The sequence below is a fragment of the Lissotriton vulgaris genome, chromosome 5 (assembly GCF_964263255.1).
Source record: "Lissotriton vulgaris chromosome 5, aLisVul1.2, whole genome shotgun sequence".
NCBI classification, from domain to species: domain Eukaryota; kingdom Metazoa; phylum Chordata; class Amphibia; order Caudata; family Salamandridae; genus Lissotriton; species Lissotriton vulgaris.
Window position 1 is genome coordinate 1,123,920,737 of NC_141693.1, and position 18,091 is coordinate 1,123,938,827.

At 44.1% G+C, this 18,091-nt stretch overlaps 1 protein-coding gene across 1 annotated transcript in view; it reads left to right on the plus strand.

Moving 5' to 3' along the window:
• The window catches only part of ACSL5 (acyl-CoA synthetase long chain family member 5), a 242,869-nt gene extending 230,299 nt beyond the window's left edge, over positions 1–12,570 (plus strand). Inside the window, exons 19-21 of the mRNA XM_086922789.1 lie at positions 298–399; positions 3,748–3,819; positions 10,873–12,570. Coding sequence (XP_086778915.1) covers positions 298–399; positions 3,748–3,819; positions 10,873–11,013 — 315 coding nt within the window. The 3' untranslated portion in view covers positions 11,014–12,570. The remainder of the gene's footprint in view (positions 1–297; positions 400–3,747; positions 3,820–10,872) is intronic.
• Positions 12,571–18,091: the final 5,521 nt, after the last annotated feature.

An 18,091-nucleotide genomic window follows, 5' to 3' on the forward strand; every position in this document is an offset into this window, starting at 1 on the left:
GGTTTCTTGTGCATGCCATGTAGTTGGTCTCAAATTTTATAAAAGAACAAGAAAATAATCTGTTTTAAAGATATAATGCATGCTTACACTGCAATGCTCATAAGAAGGTTTTCAGAATCTGTATTTGATGGGAAGTAAAATCAAAACAGGTGACATAATCATAAACAAGTGTAATAAACTTTGACCAAAGCTACATCAGATATTCTGAGTTGTGAAATAGCATGCCAGTCCACAGGCAGGACCATATTCATGTGCCAGTGTCTGTAACATAATTGCATATCATATTCTTTTTCCAAGGCTTCTCTGGTGGGTATTGTGGTTCCTGACTCAGAAGCATTGCCGGATTTTGCAGCCAAGCTGGGAATTAAAGGCTCATTTGAAGAACTTTGCAAACATCCAGTAAGCAATATTCTCTCAATGTATGTCTTTAGGCCTCAAACCTATTCAAAATAATTATTATGGCTTTTGAAAAACGCACCTTTGGATTTTGCAGCTCCTCTTATTGACATTAGAATAGCATAGCTTCTGCTTCTGGTACGGTGACTGCAAAGGAACATCTGTTTTTATAACACATTTTATTGGCGTTAAACTATCACAGTGATGGGTACAAAGATCATGCTGCTTGCAAAACATAGTCATAAAAGTGATAATCAATGGTCAAGAGAAGATATCATCTAGAACATGAATTAGCAACCTCCCAGCTAGTATAATAATTAGGTTTTAACCCATTGATAAATGAAAATGATCCAGCCAGGAGCCCCATAGGTTTGCATGTCTGCGCAGGCAGCTTCCAGCTTCTAATATCACACTCAGTCGGTGTGTAATGGTCTATAGCTCTAATCCATTACATAATGGTGGGGGGCACTAGAGACCACTTGCATTTTGCAACATCTCTTTTAGACAGCGGAAGCCCCAAATCTATGAAAGGTTCACTCACACCGCACATATTCCTTCTCTTCTGAGACACCCAAGATGGAAGCAAATTATTTGCCACCCAAGTGCTGCAGATAGATCTATGGAAATTTCACACCAATATTGTTGGATGACTGTGCGTATCCATGCCATAAAAATGTATGAAATCGCTTACCTTAGTTAACATCTAAGACAATTTGTGGTGGGGCCTCTACCCACCTTCCATAGACGGCGGACACTACGATTGTACAATAGTTGTGCAGCAGCAAAAGTGCTTAGGTAGACAAACACGAATGTAATCATTCTGATGGGAAAAGGTTATGATTGAATAAGTATGGAAATCATAATATAGCCAATCAAGTTTAACCACATCAATGCTTAGGAAATTCATCGTCAATGCTGAATTTTTTTAAATCCCATTGTTCATGACGAGCTCAGCTCGTGATGAGTGTATGGAGGTGTACATCATGACGAGCTGAGCTCGTCATGATCGTCGATGGTGTTAACATACAGTTGTACGTGTAAGAACGCCATCTGTGGTAAACCAGATCAAGCCACCTCTCCCCACATTGGTAACGTAACTATTACAGCCTAGTACATAAGAAAACGTTTTTCCTCTTAATATAAGGAATTTATATCTTAATCTCCACCAATAGTGAAACATGATGTTTGTGGGGTAGGAGGGGGATGTCAAATGGAATAAAGTATAAGTATAAAGAAAAAGAAGAGATGGAGCATTACTTTATCACTCTGTTGGCCTACTTCTACTTCATTTGCATGAGGTTGGAGAAGCTAGGAATCCTTGATACCAGGGGCTGGGAGCTCAGGACAGAATATCTCGTGGTGGATACCATAGGCTCAAGCAGGGAATTTACCAACCTTCCACGCAGATCGCTGGGTGTAGGCCAACAAGAGAAAGTTCTTACGAATTTACATTGTTTAAGATCCGCTTGGAACAGAATTTCTAGGAAAACGACCTCAAACTATGCATGTGGGAGGAGGTGATTTTAGAGGGGCATGTGCATGAGTGTGGGCGTGCGTCTGGGTGCATGTGCATGACTTTGTGGCATGTGTGAGTGAGTGTGGGCATGCGCCTGTGTGCATGACTGTGTGGTACATGTGCTTGTGGGCATGCACCTGGGTGCATGTGCATGACTGCGTGGTGTGTGTGAGTGAGTGAGTGTGGGCATGCGCCTGGGTGCATGTGCATGACTGTGTGGTACATGTGCGTGTGGGCATGCAACTGGGTGCATGTGCATGACTGCGTGGCGTGTGTGAGTGAGTGTGGGCATGCGCCAGTGTGCATGTGTATGACTGTGTGGCACATGTGCATGTGAATGTGGGCATGCGCCTGGGTACATGAGTATGACTGAGTTGTAAATGTGCATGTGGGCATGCGCCTGGGTGCATGTGCATAACTGTGTGATGTGTGTGAGTGAGTGTGGGCATGCGCCAGGGTGCATGTGTATGGCTGTGTGGCACATGTGAGTGTGGGCATGCACCTGGGTGCATGTGAATGACTGTGTGGTACATGTGCGTGTGGGCATGCACTCGGGTGCATGTGCATGACGGTGTGGTATATGTGTGTGTGGGCAGTAGCCTGGGTGCATGTGCATATGCATGACTGCGTGGCGTGTGTGAGTGAGCGAGTGTGGGCATTCGCCAGGGTGCATGTGTATGGCTGTGTGGCACATGTGCATGTGAGTGTGGGCATGCGCCTGGGTGCATGTGCATGACGGTGTGTAAATGTGCGTGTGGGCATGTACCTGGGTGAATGTGCATGACTGCGTGGCATGTGTGAGTGAGTGAGTGTGGGCATGCGGCAGGGTGCATGTGTATGTGAGTGTGGGCATGCACCCGGGTGCATGTGTATGACTGTGTGGTACATGTGCGTGTGGGCATGCACCTGGGTGCATGTGCATGATGGTGTGGTATATGTGCGTGTGGGCAGTAGCCTGGGTGCATGTGCATGACTGCGTGGCTTGTGTGAGTGAGCAAGTGTGGGCATGTGCCAGGGTGCATGTGTATGGCTGTGTGGCACATGTGCATGTGAGTGTGGGCATTTGCCTGGGTGCATGTGCATGACGGTGTGGTATATGTGCGTGTTGCATGCACCTGGGTGCATGTGCATGACTGCGTGGTGTGTGTGAGTGAGTGAGTGTGGGCATGCGCCAGGGTACATGTGTATGGCTGTGTGGAACATGTGCGTGTGAGTGTGGGCATGCACCTGGGTGCATGTGCATGACTGTGTGGTACATGTGCGTGTGGGCATGCACCTGGGTGCATGTGCATGATGGTGTGGTATATGTGCATGTGGGCATGCACCTGGGTGCATGTGCATGATGGTGTGGTATATGTGCGTGTGGGCAGTAGCCTGGGTGCATGTGCATGACTGTGTGGCTTGTGTGAGTGATTAAGTGTGGGCATGCGCCAGGGTGCATGTGTATGGCTGTGTGGCACATGTGCATGTGAGTGTGGGCATTCGCCTGGGTGCATGTGCATGACGGTGTGGTATATGTGCGTGTGGGCAGTAGCCTGGGTGCATGTGCATGCCTGCGTGGCAGGTGTGAGTGAGTGAGTGTGGGCATGCGCCAGGATACCTGTGTATGGCTGTGTGGCACATGTGCGTGTGGGCATGCGCCTGGGTACATGAGTATGACTTTGTGACACGTGTGTGTGAGCGTGGGCTCGTGTGTGTTGTTCTGAGTTACTGGTCAGTATGTGCCTCTGTGACGAAGGAAAGGCCGGTCTTTGAGTTTTTGTTTGCCATTTCAGGTTCTGGTGCTAATAGCCACAAACGATCGAGTTTCATTATGTGTTTGATATTTCTTTTAGGCAGTGAAGAAAGCTATCATCGAAGACATGGTCACACAGGGGAAAAAAGCTGGCCTGAAATCTTTCGAACAGGTATGTGCATTTCATTTCAAGATGTAGGACCACATCATTGTATTGCATCACACAGCAGACCTTTTTTGCGCTGGCAACATTTCGCACAGAGATCTACTGATGTAGATCTGCTGATCTACAATGAGTCTATGTAATGTCTAAATATTTAAAATTGTTCAAGCAGCTTACAGAACTCGAAGAGATCCCTTTGCCTTCTTCTCTGACACTCTCCTCGACCTCACTCATAGAAATGTGAGCCCAATACACAACTCTCGGTGCAGATAATTCACAGCTTTTCTGATGTCTTTGGCAGAGATGGGCGCTGAGTTGGCACAACTTCTATTACAGTCTTTCTGTTTGGAAGACTTTTTGAGTTTTCAGTAATTTTCTTCAATAAGTAATCGGAATGGGATATCGGATTTAAGTTGAAATTGAGGGGGAAGTCTCTTCAATGAATTGTAATAAATATTGAACCTGTTTACAAAATTAGCTGGAAATAAACTCATGTCGAATAATCTGACTGGATGCCACAACTACTCATTAGAATCTCAGATTGTTAGTTTTCCAGGAGTAGTTCTGGAATTCTTTGGGGAAATCTATGTTACTCACAACTGCCACCTTTTATGTATGACTAAATGTATATATTGTACATTTACATATGCTTAAAAATAATGCTTATAATTGTTTTTTCTCCGTATGGAAAATATTTTTACCATCAAGAACCCATGTTCTTGAAACCTCCACTAATTTCGGGGTGTTCCCCCCCCCACCCTTCCTACCAAGAATACACGTTTACTTCTGCTGTTAACATAAATGACATAAGCATTATTATCAGGGTAAGAAACTGGTAGTAAACACTAGTGAATACCAAGAAACCCGATAGCTTAAAGGTGTTCACCTATCTATGGAAAACGTTTCAAGTAGAAACGCCTACACCCTCCCCAGTTTTTGATCTGGAACTTCATGAAGTCGTTTTTAAAAAAAAACAAACGTGAAATCTGTGTCAAATTTACAAAGACTGTGCAGTTTTAAAGAAAACAAATTACAGGGGAGAGAGGGAGTAGTCATTTAAAGTCATTTCAGCAAAAAACACTTTAGCATCAGAATTCTATGCAATATTTTTAAATGCTACATTTATAACAAAGAAAGTCAACCAGAAAACAACATTTGTATTTCAATGTATTACAGGTAGCAGTAAAAAACACAGGTACTTTTTAGGTCGAAACGCACCAACGCACCAGACAGCACAGCTGTCTAGTTTGCTACAGACATCTTGGGGACATTGAGAAAGCTGATATACAAATGCATTCCACTCTTTGCTTACCATTGGCTTTGTGGTTTGTGACTCACATTTTCTGACTTTCTATTTGCTGGCTTTATTTGCTTTACGCTGTACAGCTTGAGTTTGTCCCTCTCGTTGCCCAAATCTTGTTTACTGTATTCTTCCAATAACTCGCTTTCGGTAAACAGGCCTTTATATCTTGCTCTTACCGAGTCACATTTGCTGTGCATTCAAAGCCCGAGGTCAAATGTATAGCTCTCTCTTCCAAGGGAACTTGGTATTTACTTTTCTTTCTCTGACTTCAAAGTGAGAGAATTTATAGGACAATCCTGCTGAGTATCCATGTACGAGGAGAGGCTGTAGGATGTTTTTTCTAGCACACAACAAAAAAAATAACAATGAACAGTGCTGATCTTTCAGAATATATCAGAATTAGTGCAAATGAAGCACATTTTTTTGTAGTTCTGGAAAGGAATATTTGAATGAGATCAAAACACATTATACACTAGGTGGTGGCATATGCACACCATTGTTTGTGTGCGGTAAAACCCTTTCTGATAGATACATCTGCCGTGTGGATTCCTCACCTTGTGAATATCCCCCTTGCGCCAGCAACGTTCGGAAAATTCTTTGTAGCACGCCGGCGTGGACAACGTCATAGGAGCACGGCATTGCGCGCGACTCCGTCTGACATCACCGACTCCTCATAAGGCCCACGTCGGCGTGATGACGTCAGTTCCATTTTTTCCGCGTTGTCGACGCTAACGGTTTCTGGGATCTTCTGCGATACTTTTGGTATCTTGTTGCTATTTGGTGTTACAGTATCTCTTTTGAGAATTTCTTCTTCGTCGAGGATGTCGTCGAGGAAGACGGGGTTCAAGCAATGTGGTTCCTGTGCCCGAATTATGTTGATCACTGATCCGCATTCCGACTGTCTGTGGTGTCTTGGGTCGGACCATGATGTTAAGAACTGTCGTTCCTGCTTCAAGATGAACCCCAAGGCCTTGCGAGAGCGGGAGGCGAAGCTTCTTCTTGCGAAGGTGAAGGAAAGAGAAGCTGGAAGGTCTGCGAGGTCGGTTTCCAGGCGCTCAAAGTCGAGGCAGATGTCGCGGTCGAAGTCGAGGTCGGCTTCGAGGTCGAGGTCCAGAGCGAGGTCGAGATCCAGAGAGAGGTCGAGGTCTGGATCCAAGTCGGCTTCGGGCCATGCTTCGAGCTCCTCGAGGAAGAAGCATAAGAGGAGTAAGCATCGCTCTAAACATCACTCTGGCAAGGAGTCTTCGGATTCGAAGAAGAAGTCTCGTAAGCATCATAAGGATGGTCTCCTTCACCGGCACAGTCTCATGTAGGTTCTCCTGTTCAGGAGCAGGAACCGGATCTGGAGTCGCACCATTCTTCGGTGCATGAAGAAGAAGAGGTTCCTCGAGCTCCGACTCCGGATGTGGAGCCTGAAAATCAAGAGGGCCAGGGTGCACCTTTGCCGGATCAGCCTCCTTCGGAGCGGCCGTTGGGTTCGTACCCTCCCTTTCCTGGTCCAGGTCAGGATCCCTCGCAGTTTTTCAGAGGATGCTTCACATCAACCTTCTAGAGTTGCGGGCGATACGTTTGGCGCTCAAGGCCTTCCTCCCTTCCCTTCGCGGTCAGTCGATCCAAGTCCTGACGGACAACACGACCGCGATGTGGTACATCAACAAGCAGGGAGGAGTAGGGTCGCAGTGTCTCTGCAAAGAGGCTCTGCGTCTCTGGTCCTGGGTTCAGGATCATCAGATTTGTCTGATGGCAAATCATCTGGCCGGAGTTCTGAACGTTCTTGCAGACGTTCTCAGTCGGCAGTTCTCTGCCGACCACGAGTGGAGGCTTCACCCGGAGGTTGTTCTCGACATCTTTCAGATGTGGGGGACTCCTCGGGTGGACCTGTTTGCCACTTGCGAGAATGCTCACTGCCCGTCATTCTGCAGTCTCCAGTATCCAATGCAAGGAGCGTTGGGGGACGCGTTTCAGTTGAGCTGGGGCGGTCAGCTCCTTTACGCGTTTCCTCCCATACCCTTGATTCCTCGGGTTCTGAGGAAGATTCGCCAAGACCGGGCCCAAGTCATATTGGTCGCCCCGGATTGGCCAAGAAGGGTGTGGTACTCGGACCTTCTCCACCTCTCCTCTCACCCGCCGCTCCTTCTCCCTCTCAGGGCAGACCTCCTCTCTCAGATGGAGGGGCAGGTTCTACACCCCCACCTCCAGACATTACACCTTCATGCCTGGAGATTGAACGGGGCAACCTGAATTCCTTTTCTCTCCCTCACGATGTGGTGGATGTCATTCTTTCTGCCAGGCGCGACTCCACCAAGTCCATCTATTCGTATAGGTGGTCTAAGTTTGTCTCTTGGTGCAGGGAGAGGGATGTTGACCCATTGAAGGCTCATTTGTCTGACATTTTGTTGTTTGCTCTTTCTCTGGCACGGCAAGGTTTTGCTGTTGCCACGGTCAAAGGATATCTTTCGGCTTTATTGGCATTTCTCTGTTTGCCGGATCAGCCCTCTCTTTTTAAGTCTCCTGTAGTATTAAGATTTTTGAAGGGACTCACTAATAAGTTCCCTCCTTCTCCCTTTATTGTTCCTCATTGGGACTTGAATCTTGTGTTAACCTATCTGATGGGTTCTCCGTTTGAACCCTTGCACAAGTGTCCCATGAGGCTTCTTTCTTTTAAAACGGTCTTCTTGGTTGCAATTACCTCGGCAAGGAGGGTAAGTGAGCTTCAGGCTCTTAGTTCCAAGCCCCCGTTCTTGTCCATTCATGCTGAAAGAATGGTTCTTAGGACCAGGGCTGCTTTTCTGCCTAAGGTGGTAACTCCCTTCCATCTAGGACAATCCATTACCCTTCCTACCTTTTATCCTCCCCCACACCCTTCCAAGGAGGAGGAGAGGCTTCATCGCTTGGACCCGAAGAGAGCAGTTAGTTTCTATCTTGACAGGACCAAGGACTATTGTATTGACGATCAGCTCTATGTGGGTTTTGCTGGCTGCAAGAAGGGCAGAGCGGTGCACAAGCGCACTCTTTCCAGGTGGATTATCCTCTGCATCAAGATTTGCTACTCTCTGGCGGGTAAGGACCCTCCTGAGGGTATTAGAGCTCATTCAACTAGAGCGAAGTCTGCAACTTCTGCATTGTCTAGAGGTGTTCCTGTTGAGGACATTTGCAGGGCCGCGACATGGGCCTCCCTCCACACTTTTGCGAAGCACTACTGCTTGGATGCTGAGGTGAGGAGGGACGGCCACTTCGCGCGCTCTGTTCTCCAAGATTTCCTGGTGTAGCAGGGTGGACACCCTCCTCCGGAAGTGGGGACTGCTGTGGGACTCTATTCACAAGGTGAGGAATCCACACGGCAGATGCATCTATCAGAAGAACAAGTTACTTACCTTCGGTAACGCTTTTTCTGGTAGATACAGTATCCACCTGTGGATTCCTCACTGACCCACCCACCTCCCCGCTGTCCACTCTGCTATACTTGGGTTTATGTGCAAATGTATTTATGATTTTGTATTTATGATATTTTATGCTTTTGCACTTTTAGTGTTTTTGGATTGCGTGTACTTTGTACATTGTATATATGTGTATATTTGTTGGTCCGTCCGGGTGCCTCGAAGGCACGGAAAAAGGGCGGAACTGACGTCATCACGCCGACGTGGGCCTTATGAGGAGTCGGTGACATCAGACGGAGTCGCGCGCAATGCCGTGCTCCTATGACGTCGTCCACACCGGCGTGCTACAAAGAATTTTCCGAACGTTGCTGGCGCAAGGGGGATATTCACAAGGTGAGGAATCCACAGGCAGATACTGTATCTACCAGAAAAAGCGTTACCGAAGGTAAGTGACTTGTTCATTTCGGTGCAGATGTAATAGTCATTTCAATTGAAAATGGGTTGTCTGTAATGGCAGTGCACTACCACATAATGCATACGCCACACTACACCACTCCACTTTATGCCCTTCCACTTATGTCACACCACTGCATTCTACGATACTCCACTCCACTCTGTGATATGCCACTCCAGTCTACGCCCCTCCACTTTAAGACACTCGATGGCACACCACATCACTCAACTCCATGTCACTCCAATCTACGCCACTCACTCCATGACACAACACGCCATTCCACTCTACACATCCTTTTACTACACACCACTTACCCCTTTCCACCTACCCAGCTTCAATCTACCCCAATCTACTCCACTCCAGTATACCCCACTCTGCTCCATCTTATCTACCCCACTCCACTCCCATCTACCCCCACTCCAACCCACTCCAATCTTCCCCATCCCACTCCAATGTACCCCACTTCAATGTGCTCTACTCTTACCCAATCTATCCCAATCCACACCACTACGATCCAGTCTACCACACTCTTCTCCAATCTATTCACCCCCTCTCCACCCTAGTCTATCCCGCTTCCCTCCAATCTACCCCACTCCACTCAAATCTACTCCACTCCACTCTACCCCGCTCCACTCAGTCTAACCCAATCAACCCCACCCCACTCCTATCAAACCCATTCCACCCCAATCTACCACACTCCACTCAACCCCTCTCTGCTCCAATATACCCCAGTCTACACTACTCCAATCCAATCCAAACCACTCTTCTCCAAACTACCTGACTCCATTCCGTTCTACCCCACTCCATTCTATTCCACTAGGCTACACTCCAATCCACCCGGTCCAATTTACCTCAATCCATTCCAATTTACCCCACTCCAAACTCCACTGCAATCTACCCAACTCATCTCCACTCGAATCTATTACTCCACTACAATCTACCCACTCCAATCTACCACAATCCACTCCAATCTATCACACTCAAAATTCCCCCAAACTACCCCAGTCCACTCTACCACACTCCACCCGACTCTACCCAAATCTACTCCACTCCACTTTATACAATCTACACCCATTCAAACTGCCACACTCCACTCAAATCTAACCCACTCCACTCCAATATAACCCACTCCACGCCAATCCCTCCCACTTCAATCAACCCAGCCCACTCCGCCACATTCTACTTCAATGTGAGGAGTGTTTTATTATTCTGTCGGAGTGGTGCTCTTATTCCATCTTTGGTTGCAGCCTTTAAAAATGTAGTGAAGGGAGGAAGAGTGAGAGATGAAGAGAACACAGATTATATTGGTTATTATAAATTATTCTGCTGGTCCACACACAATTCTCTTACACAACAGCTGCAACCACAATCCTGTGCTGAATATAACCTCCATCACTTTTAGCAATAGATTGGTGAAAGGTCACTTTGTCACAAGCTGGGCCTATTGTAGGCCACAGGCTAAATTTTGCTGGGAATGCTACTGACCCTTTGGGGCTTCAGGCCACTAGCATGTCATTGGGAGTTAGGTGGGCAATAGTACTGCAGTGCTTCTAGTGAAAAGTATTCCACAGACAAGTTCTGGGTGCACACCATGTTATTCTAGAATTCAGAAGTAGACTACAGTCCATTGAATTGACACTCCTCCACAGTTGAGCCCTAGTTTGTACAAGGTGTTGCTTAACTTTTGGAATGAGTGACACCCTAAAATGTTGACAAATCATTCAAACCTTTCCAAATGAACAATTGCAAAGAATACACATACTAAGGAATACTATTTTTTACTTTCAATGTTAGAAACAAAAATTATAATTGTCGAGTTGTTTACAAGCCCAAACCATACTATTTTTTTCCGTGCACTTATTTCATGGTAACCACCAATTGCAATACAAGGCATTTCACAAATTGACCTTTTCTTTCACTTCCATCAGGTCAAAGACATTCACATTCACCTTGAGATGTTATCCGTCGAGAACGGTCTGCTGACACCAACCCTGAAGGCAAAGCGAGCTGAGGTGTCCAAGTACTTCAAGAGTGAGATTGAGAGCCTCTACGCAGGTCTCCAGGAGTAGATGTCCTCCACACAAAAGGATATTGGACTGCTTAATGACAGCACCCACAAACAAAAGTCATAGAAGTCTACTTTTCTAACCATCTTACCTACTTATGTTGGTTGGTTGGAACATTTGCCCAGCGGGTGCCAACTGGAGAGTGGACTATGGGTTTCGTACCACACAGCTCTTGACTGCTGAGTAGTTTTACATCAATTGCACTACAGGAACCTTGTTCAGTATGGATGGCAATAACAAACCTGAGGATGTATTTCTTGGCCTGCGATCCTCTTTCAGAATGAGTGAACCCTTCCCAGTGTCGGCAGGCTGTCTCCGTCTCCACTGTGTGAAGAACAGTGTTCCAGTTTAATGCTGTGGGGTGCTATACCAGCCATGTTTGATCCAGGTTGAGTGGGCGGGTCTTGAGGTGATCTAATAGAAGCAGGCGGTGCTGCTCCCGAATTAGGTATATTTGGTGCCAAAGTTATGCCTATTTAGTGGCATACAATTTTTTAAAGCTCCTGTATTTAAACCAGCAGATGTCATTAGCCCAGGAAGGACTGACTAAATATCCTAATAACTGTGCCTTCCCAGGAGGAAGGTGGGCACAGATTTCTGGGGCACAAACCACGCCATGGCTAGTTAATCACACAAGTAAGCAGTCTAAGCAGGCAGGCAGTATTTTTTCTACTTAAAAATTAAAGATGTACCCAACTCTCTTAGAAGGATTGCAGGGAGCAGTGGTGCTTTAAAAAAGCCCAGCAACAAATTAAAGGGATTTTTTGAAAGAACCAAATGGTGCCTGCTGCCACACAACTATCAGGCGAAAGTCTGGTCTTGGGTATGTTAAATACCAAGGTGGAAGATAGCTACGTAGATATGATTAAACAATGTGGAAACTAGAGTGTAGTGGGCACTGCAAAAGATGGAAAACCCGCTCAGTTTGTGTGTTAATGTCTAGTCTAGTGAGCAGTCACCCATTAGCCCTTGCTTGGCCAGTGGGTTGAATCATTGCTTTGACATGTGGCTACAAAGACAATCTCATCCCTGCATATTCTCTATCCCCCTGGCATCACTGTGTGAAAGCACTCTTCAAAATATACATTAAATGATTGTATTCCTGGTGTAAAACTATATACTCCAATATTTGACAAACATGCACTTTTGTTATATATGCTAGATGGTGAAACTGCTTTTGTGGATAGGACATCACTTGGCTGATCAAAACAAACTTCCCTTAAATGCGTTGAATTTAACTTCCGTTAAGCGATCTTGATCCCATAAACCGAGGAAATGTGACCTTATTTGCCAACCATGTTTCTTTGCCAATGTATCTTTTAAAAACAATAACAATGGAATTGCTTCAATGGGTGTCATTGTTCCATATGTTTGTACCAGATTACCAGAAAGCAGTAACAATGACAGCAATATAATATGTTTTATTGTTCCGTATATATTTATACCAGATTACCATGTATCCAAGTTCATGCTTATTAGTTCTAAAATAACAACTATTAGGATGAATATTACAAAAATGCTACAAACATATTCAAACATTAAAATGGCACATTTTCCATCCATGGACTCAGATCTCCCATGCGTTGTAATAATTCAAAGAGTAAAAATAGACGATGGCCAGTTAGGCATCACTGTATGGTTTTTTAAGTTCAAAAAGAATTTTATTAGGTAAAAGCAAGGTGTCAATACAAAGTACAAAAGCAATTCCCAAAAAAATATTAACAATCAAGTAAAGCATTATGTCAAAAGTAATAAGAAATAACTGAAACCAAAAACGGGCTTTAAAGCAAAACAGAGAAGTTACAATGGTTGTGAATATACAACAATGCAATATTGGGCAGGTATAATAGGATAGGGGAGAAATAAGGAGTGTCAAGGGTAATCAAGGAGGTTTAGAGACTTCTTGTTGAGCAGGCCGTAAATGAAATGAACGTTTAATACATATATCAAGATATAGCGTAATTGGAAGCCACAAGTCCATACGTTTCGCCGCCATATGAATAGGAGAGACAAATGCAGTATCCAATCTATGATTATGACATACATTTTACCACCATGCTTTAAAGGAAATGTTTGAAAAGTTTTTCCAATTGACTGTAATCTGCTGAAATGCAACAGCCAACAACAAATCAATAATTTGAACATTAAGTAAAACATCCTCCCAACAAGGGGAAAGACTACTCAGAAAAATGTGAGTGAAGGAGAAAGGAATGTGGGTATGAAAAATGTTGTTAATTTGGGACCAAACTTGTATCCAGAAATCATGGACAGCTTTACATGAGAATAACATATGAAATAGAGTAGCGTGTGGGGAGAAGCAAGTCCAGCAAAGGTCTGGGGTTGAGGAAAACCTCTTGCTAAGGTCATACGGTGTGAAAAGAAGTCTATTATAAATGAAAAGCAGGGATTGTGTCAAGGTCGCTGCTCTAGATGATTTGCGGATTTTAGTCCAAATCGTATTCCATAGAGATGTTGGCCAAGATGTGGCGAAATCACATTCCCATTGTTCTTCTACTTTAGTTTTGGGCCTAGTGGATTCTGTGGTATGGAGGTACTTGTAAATAGCAGAGGCTTTAGACGTGGTCCGCAAAAAAATATGGAGGTGTGAGATGGGAGTAGGAGGTCCGGAAGGGGCACAGGATTGTGACAGTCGGGTATGAGTCGACATGACTGCTTCCTTGAGTAAAAGGTATTTGCGAGCAAAGGAGGTAGGTAAGTCAAAAGATTGGCTAAGTGTAGGGAATGGTATAAATGTAGAGTTAAAGAACAATTGAGATACCCAGAGTAATCCTTTTTGCCTCCAGGACTTCCAGTAAAAGGGCTTATTGTTAATTAATAGGTGCATATTGTGCCAAATGGTGGAGCTAAAGAGACCAGCAATTGTAGTAAGGGGGGAGGTGTGGAGGATAAAAGCAACTTGGTGGTGAATTTATGTAAGGGAGTGGATAGTGAGGGCTGTTTGCGAGCGAAAGATAAGAATTCAGCAAAAGAGAAAGGGGAGAGTGTAAGACGCTCAACCCTGACCCATAAAGGGCATGGAGCAGCAGGATACTGTAGCCAAAAAGAAGCTTGTCGCAAAAGAAATGCTTTCTGATAGGCTGGAAAATCCGGAAAATTACCTTCACCCTCCAATTTTGGTCGTATAAGTCTGGTGAGAGACATCCGAGGCTTCTTACCATTCCAAAGAAAAGAAGATAAAATTGAGTTAATTTTCTTTAAAAACTTTGAAGGGATGGCCACTGGAATATTGGAGATCGTGTAAAGAATTATGGGAGACAACATCATCTTAATAGTATCGAGAAGACTTCACCATGACAAATAAAGAGTGTGCCATCTGGACCTTATGTCTGATATTTTCTGAATGCACTTGTTCAGGCGAAGAGAGACTGTGTCTGAGATTGAGGAGGTAACATATAGACCTAACGATTTAATGTGAGAAGAACTCCAAGTAAAGTTGGAAGTACTAAAATCGGGTTTGAATGTAAACGTTGTAAGGTCAAAATCTTACATTTATCGTTGTTAAGTTTATAGCCAGAAATGAGGGAGTATTCACGTACCACATCAAGAAAGGCAGGTATGGATTCAGTGGGATTAGATATAAAAAGCTGAATATCGCGGCATATGCAGCCAGTTTGATATGAGAATGCGGGGTTTGGAAACCATGAATGTTAGGGTGTTGGCGAAGTTTGGAAAGGAAAGGCTCCAAAGCTAAATTAAAAAGGAACGAGGACAAGGGGCAACCTTGACGGACACCTCCCTCTAGGTCAAAGAAGGAGGATACCAAACCATTGGCACGTGGGTTAGAATAAAGAAGGGATACTAAAGAAATGAATTTGGGGCCAAAACCAAACCATTCGAGGGTAGAAAAGAGATAAGTCCATTCAACCCTGTCAAATGCTTTCTCGGCATGCAATGCGATCGCTGCAAGAGAGTGATGTAAATGCGAGGACTTCGACAGGACATTAAACAGAAGTCTAGTGTTGTCGGTGATATAGCGTCCTTTAACGAAGCCAGACTGTTCCGCGCCTAATAGGTCAGGTAACAAAAGATATAATCTGGCTGCAAGCTATTTGGCAAAAATGTTATAGTCGATGTTGACTAAAGAAATGGGCCTGTAATTTTTGAAGTATTTAGTGTCCTTCCCCTCCTTGGGAATGAGGCAGATGTGAGCGTCAGAAAAGGAACCTGAGGAGCTACCTAAAGTAACAAATGTGTGTAGCATAGAATGCAATTTTGGTATGAATAGGTTTGAGAAATGGAAGTAAAATTCAACTGTGAAACCATCTGGTCCAGGAGCCTTATCTTTTTTAAGATGTTGGAGTGCGGTGAGTAATTCTTGCTGGGATATATCCGATTCTAAAGAGGTAAGATCTATGGGAAAATGTTGAGGTTTGTGTATGCTAGAGAAGAAATGAGATAAGGTTTGGGGGGAAGGCTGAGTTTCATAAGAGTAAAGAGTAATATCAAAAAGAAAATTCGGTTAAAATATCAGCATCCTTGTGTTTGAGGTCAGAGTTATTATCATAAATAGATTCAATATTCAACGTATTATGTTTGACTTAGCCAAAATCTTCCCAGCTTTATTCCTACCCACATAACATTTTGCACTTGACTTCAGTAAATACAGGGTAGCATCTTCCGTAGACTTTTTGTTAAATTGCATCTTAGCATCAACAAGAGCTGTCATACTATCTTGGGAGTGTGAAGTATAATAGGTGTGTTCCAAACTCTTAATTTCCTGGAGAAGATCTCTAATGGATTTGCGGGCAGCTTTCCACTTCTTAGCGACATATCCAATTACAAACTCTCTCGCTGAAGCTTTAAAAGCATCCCAGATGGTGTGCTTGGGTATGGAATGAGTGTCATTGATCTAAAAAAACTCACCAAAAAAATCAGTGAAGGAACCAGTGAACTTAGGATCTAAGAGAAGAGTGTTGTTAAAACACCATCTCCTAGGCCCAGCAATTGTAGAAAGAATATCAATATTGATTAAAACAGGGGCATGATCTGACAGTAAAATGGGACCAATTTCAGCATTAGAGAGTTTGGGCAATGTTATGGGAGACAAAGATGTAATCAATCCGTGACTGGGAATGGTAGGAAGGTGAGTAGAAAGTGAACTGTTTTGTCATCGGGTTGCAAAGGCGCCAAGCATCAATGAGCTTGTGTTGCGAGATTGCTTGAGCAAAAAGTTTGTGGGACTTATTCGGAACATAGGAAGCTTTAGAGTTTCTGTCAAGAAAAGGGTCAAGAGATTGATTGCGTCATCCACAAAGTTGGTGATGTGCGTAGAAATCACACGCCAAAAAGTAGGGTCTCCTCCAGTGGGGGCATAAACGTTGAGGAGAGAGATTGGAACACCCCTTTAAGATAGTTTGACATGAACCCATCAACCTTCGGTATCTGAGTCTTGGGTTACTAAAGAATAAGAAAGGGATTTGCGACACAAAATGATAACCCCGTTGCGTTTGCCATCACCAGGAGAGTAATATACTTCACCCACCCAGCCCCGTTTGAGTTTGGCAGACTCTACATCTGAAAGATAGGTTTCTTGCAAAAATGCAAAATCAACATTCAACTTGGCTAGATGAGATAACATTCTTTGTCTTTTGATAGGAGAGTTAATACCCTTAACATTACATGTAACAACTCTTAGCGACATATAACGTAATACTTATTATGGCAAGCAAATCGAATAAATACATAAAGAAAGCCCATGAGAAGAGGACAAAAAGCAAATGGAAAATTGTATAAGAGAAATAAGAAGGAAAAAGAGAGCAATTCAGTTAAGCAGGATGCAGTGTGAAAAAGAGCAAAGAAAGAAGAAGAGGAGGAGTGAAGAGAAGTAAGAAGAGATTAATAGATACTAGGAACCAAAGGAAAATAGAGAGAAATATCAAAAAGAAGTGAAAATATACAAAGAAAAAAGAGCAATATCACCAGTGAATAAACCAAACGGAAGAAGGAAGAGAGAAAAAGAGAAGTTGAAGAAGTAAGACCTAAAAAGACGCCTGTAAAAGATGGGAAACAAAGGAAGAAGAGGGCGGGGAAAGTGACATACCAGAGAAAAAACGTGGAAAATAAGAAGGTAAAACATACCTACAAAGGGGAAGGTGAGGGAGCACAACCAGGAACAAAACCAGAATTGAAGGGAGGGGGGTGGAACCACATAGAGCAGACAGGACATCCAGGGCCAGCGGGGCGCACAACCGGGAGAACACCACGGAAAGATGGTCAGATCTATGGAAAACAGGATTAAAATGATGAATAAAAAACACGAAAGGATAAAGGAGGGAAAACCAGCGCTATCAGAAGCAATAAAAAATGGAAGTGATAAACAGAAGAAACCGCAGCCATTGCGAAAACACTTCAGAAGTGGTCAACAAACATGAAAAAACCTATGAAATACAACTAGAAAATTGGTGAGCATGCAAAAGGAAGTAAGGTTAAAGAGAACCACAAAAGAAAGACAAAAAATTCAGGGAGGAAAGGAAAAAGAAGTATCAGAGAAATCCATATCAGCTGTTCTGCAGGAGTTCAGGAAGCTTTGAAGATGAACAGGATCCTCGTACGTAGTAGTCTTGTTGTCGTAGGTGGAATAGTCAGTATCTAGCTCCTATGGATCTAAGATCAGCTCGCATGTTCAGAAAAGCCTTGCGTCGGTTCGCTGTAGCCTTAGCGTAGTACTGCGCAAAGAACAGAGAGGATCCGGACCAAGTAAGTCGAAGAGAGGCTCTGGCCGCTTATAAAACTTTCAAGAGATCTGTGTATTCTAGGAAATACATGATAACTCCTCTCGGTCTTGACGAAGTGGGAGTAGAAGAGGGAATCCGGCCTAGTCTATGGGCACGTTGAATGTTGAGCACAGTGTCCTCTGGTAGATGTAGAAGCTTAGGAAGAAAAGAGTTAAAGAAAGCAATAGGGTCGTTCCCCTCACAACCCTCCACCAGGCCGTAGATACGCAAATTATTGCGCCTGTTGCGTTTTTTTTTAAACTAAATATGCACAATTTATTTGACCTATTACCCTTGTTGCAGTTGTTAAATTTGAAATGTATTCTTATTGACCTCAGCTGATGTGC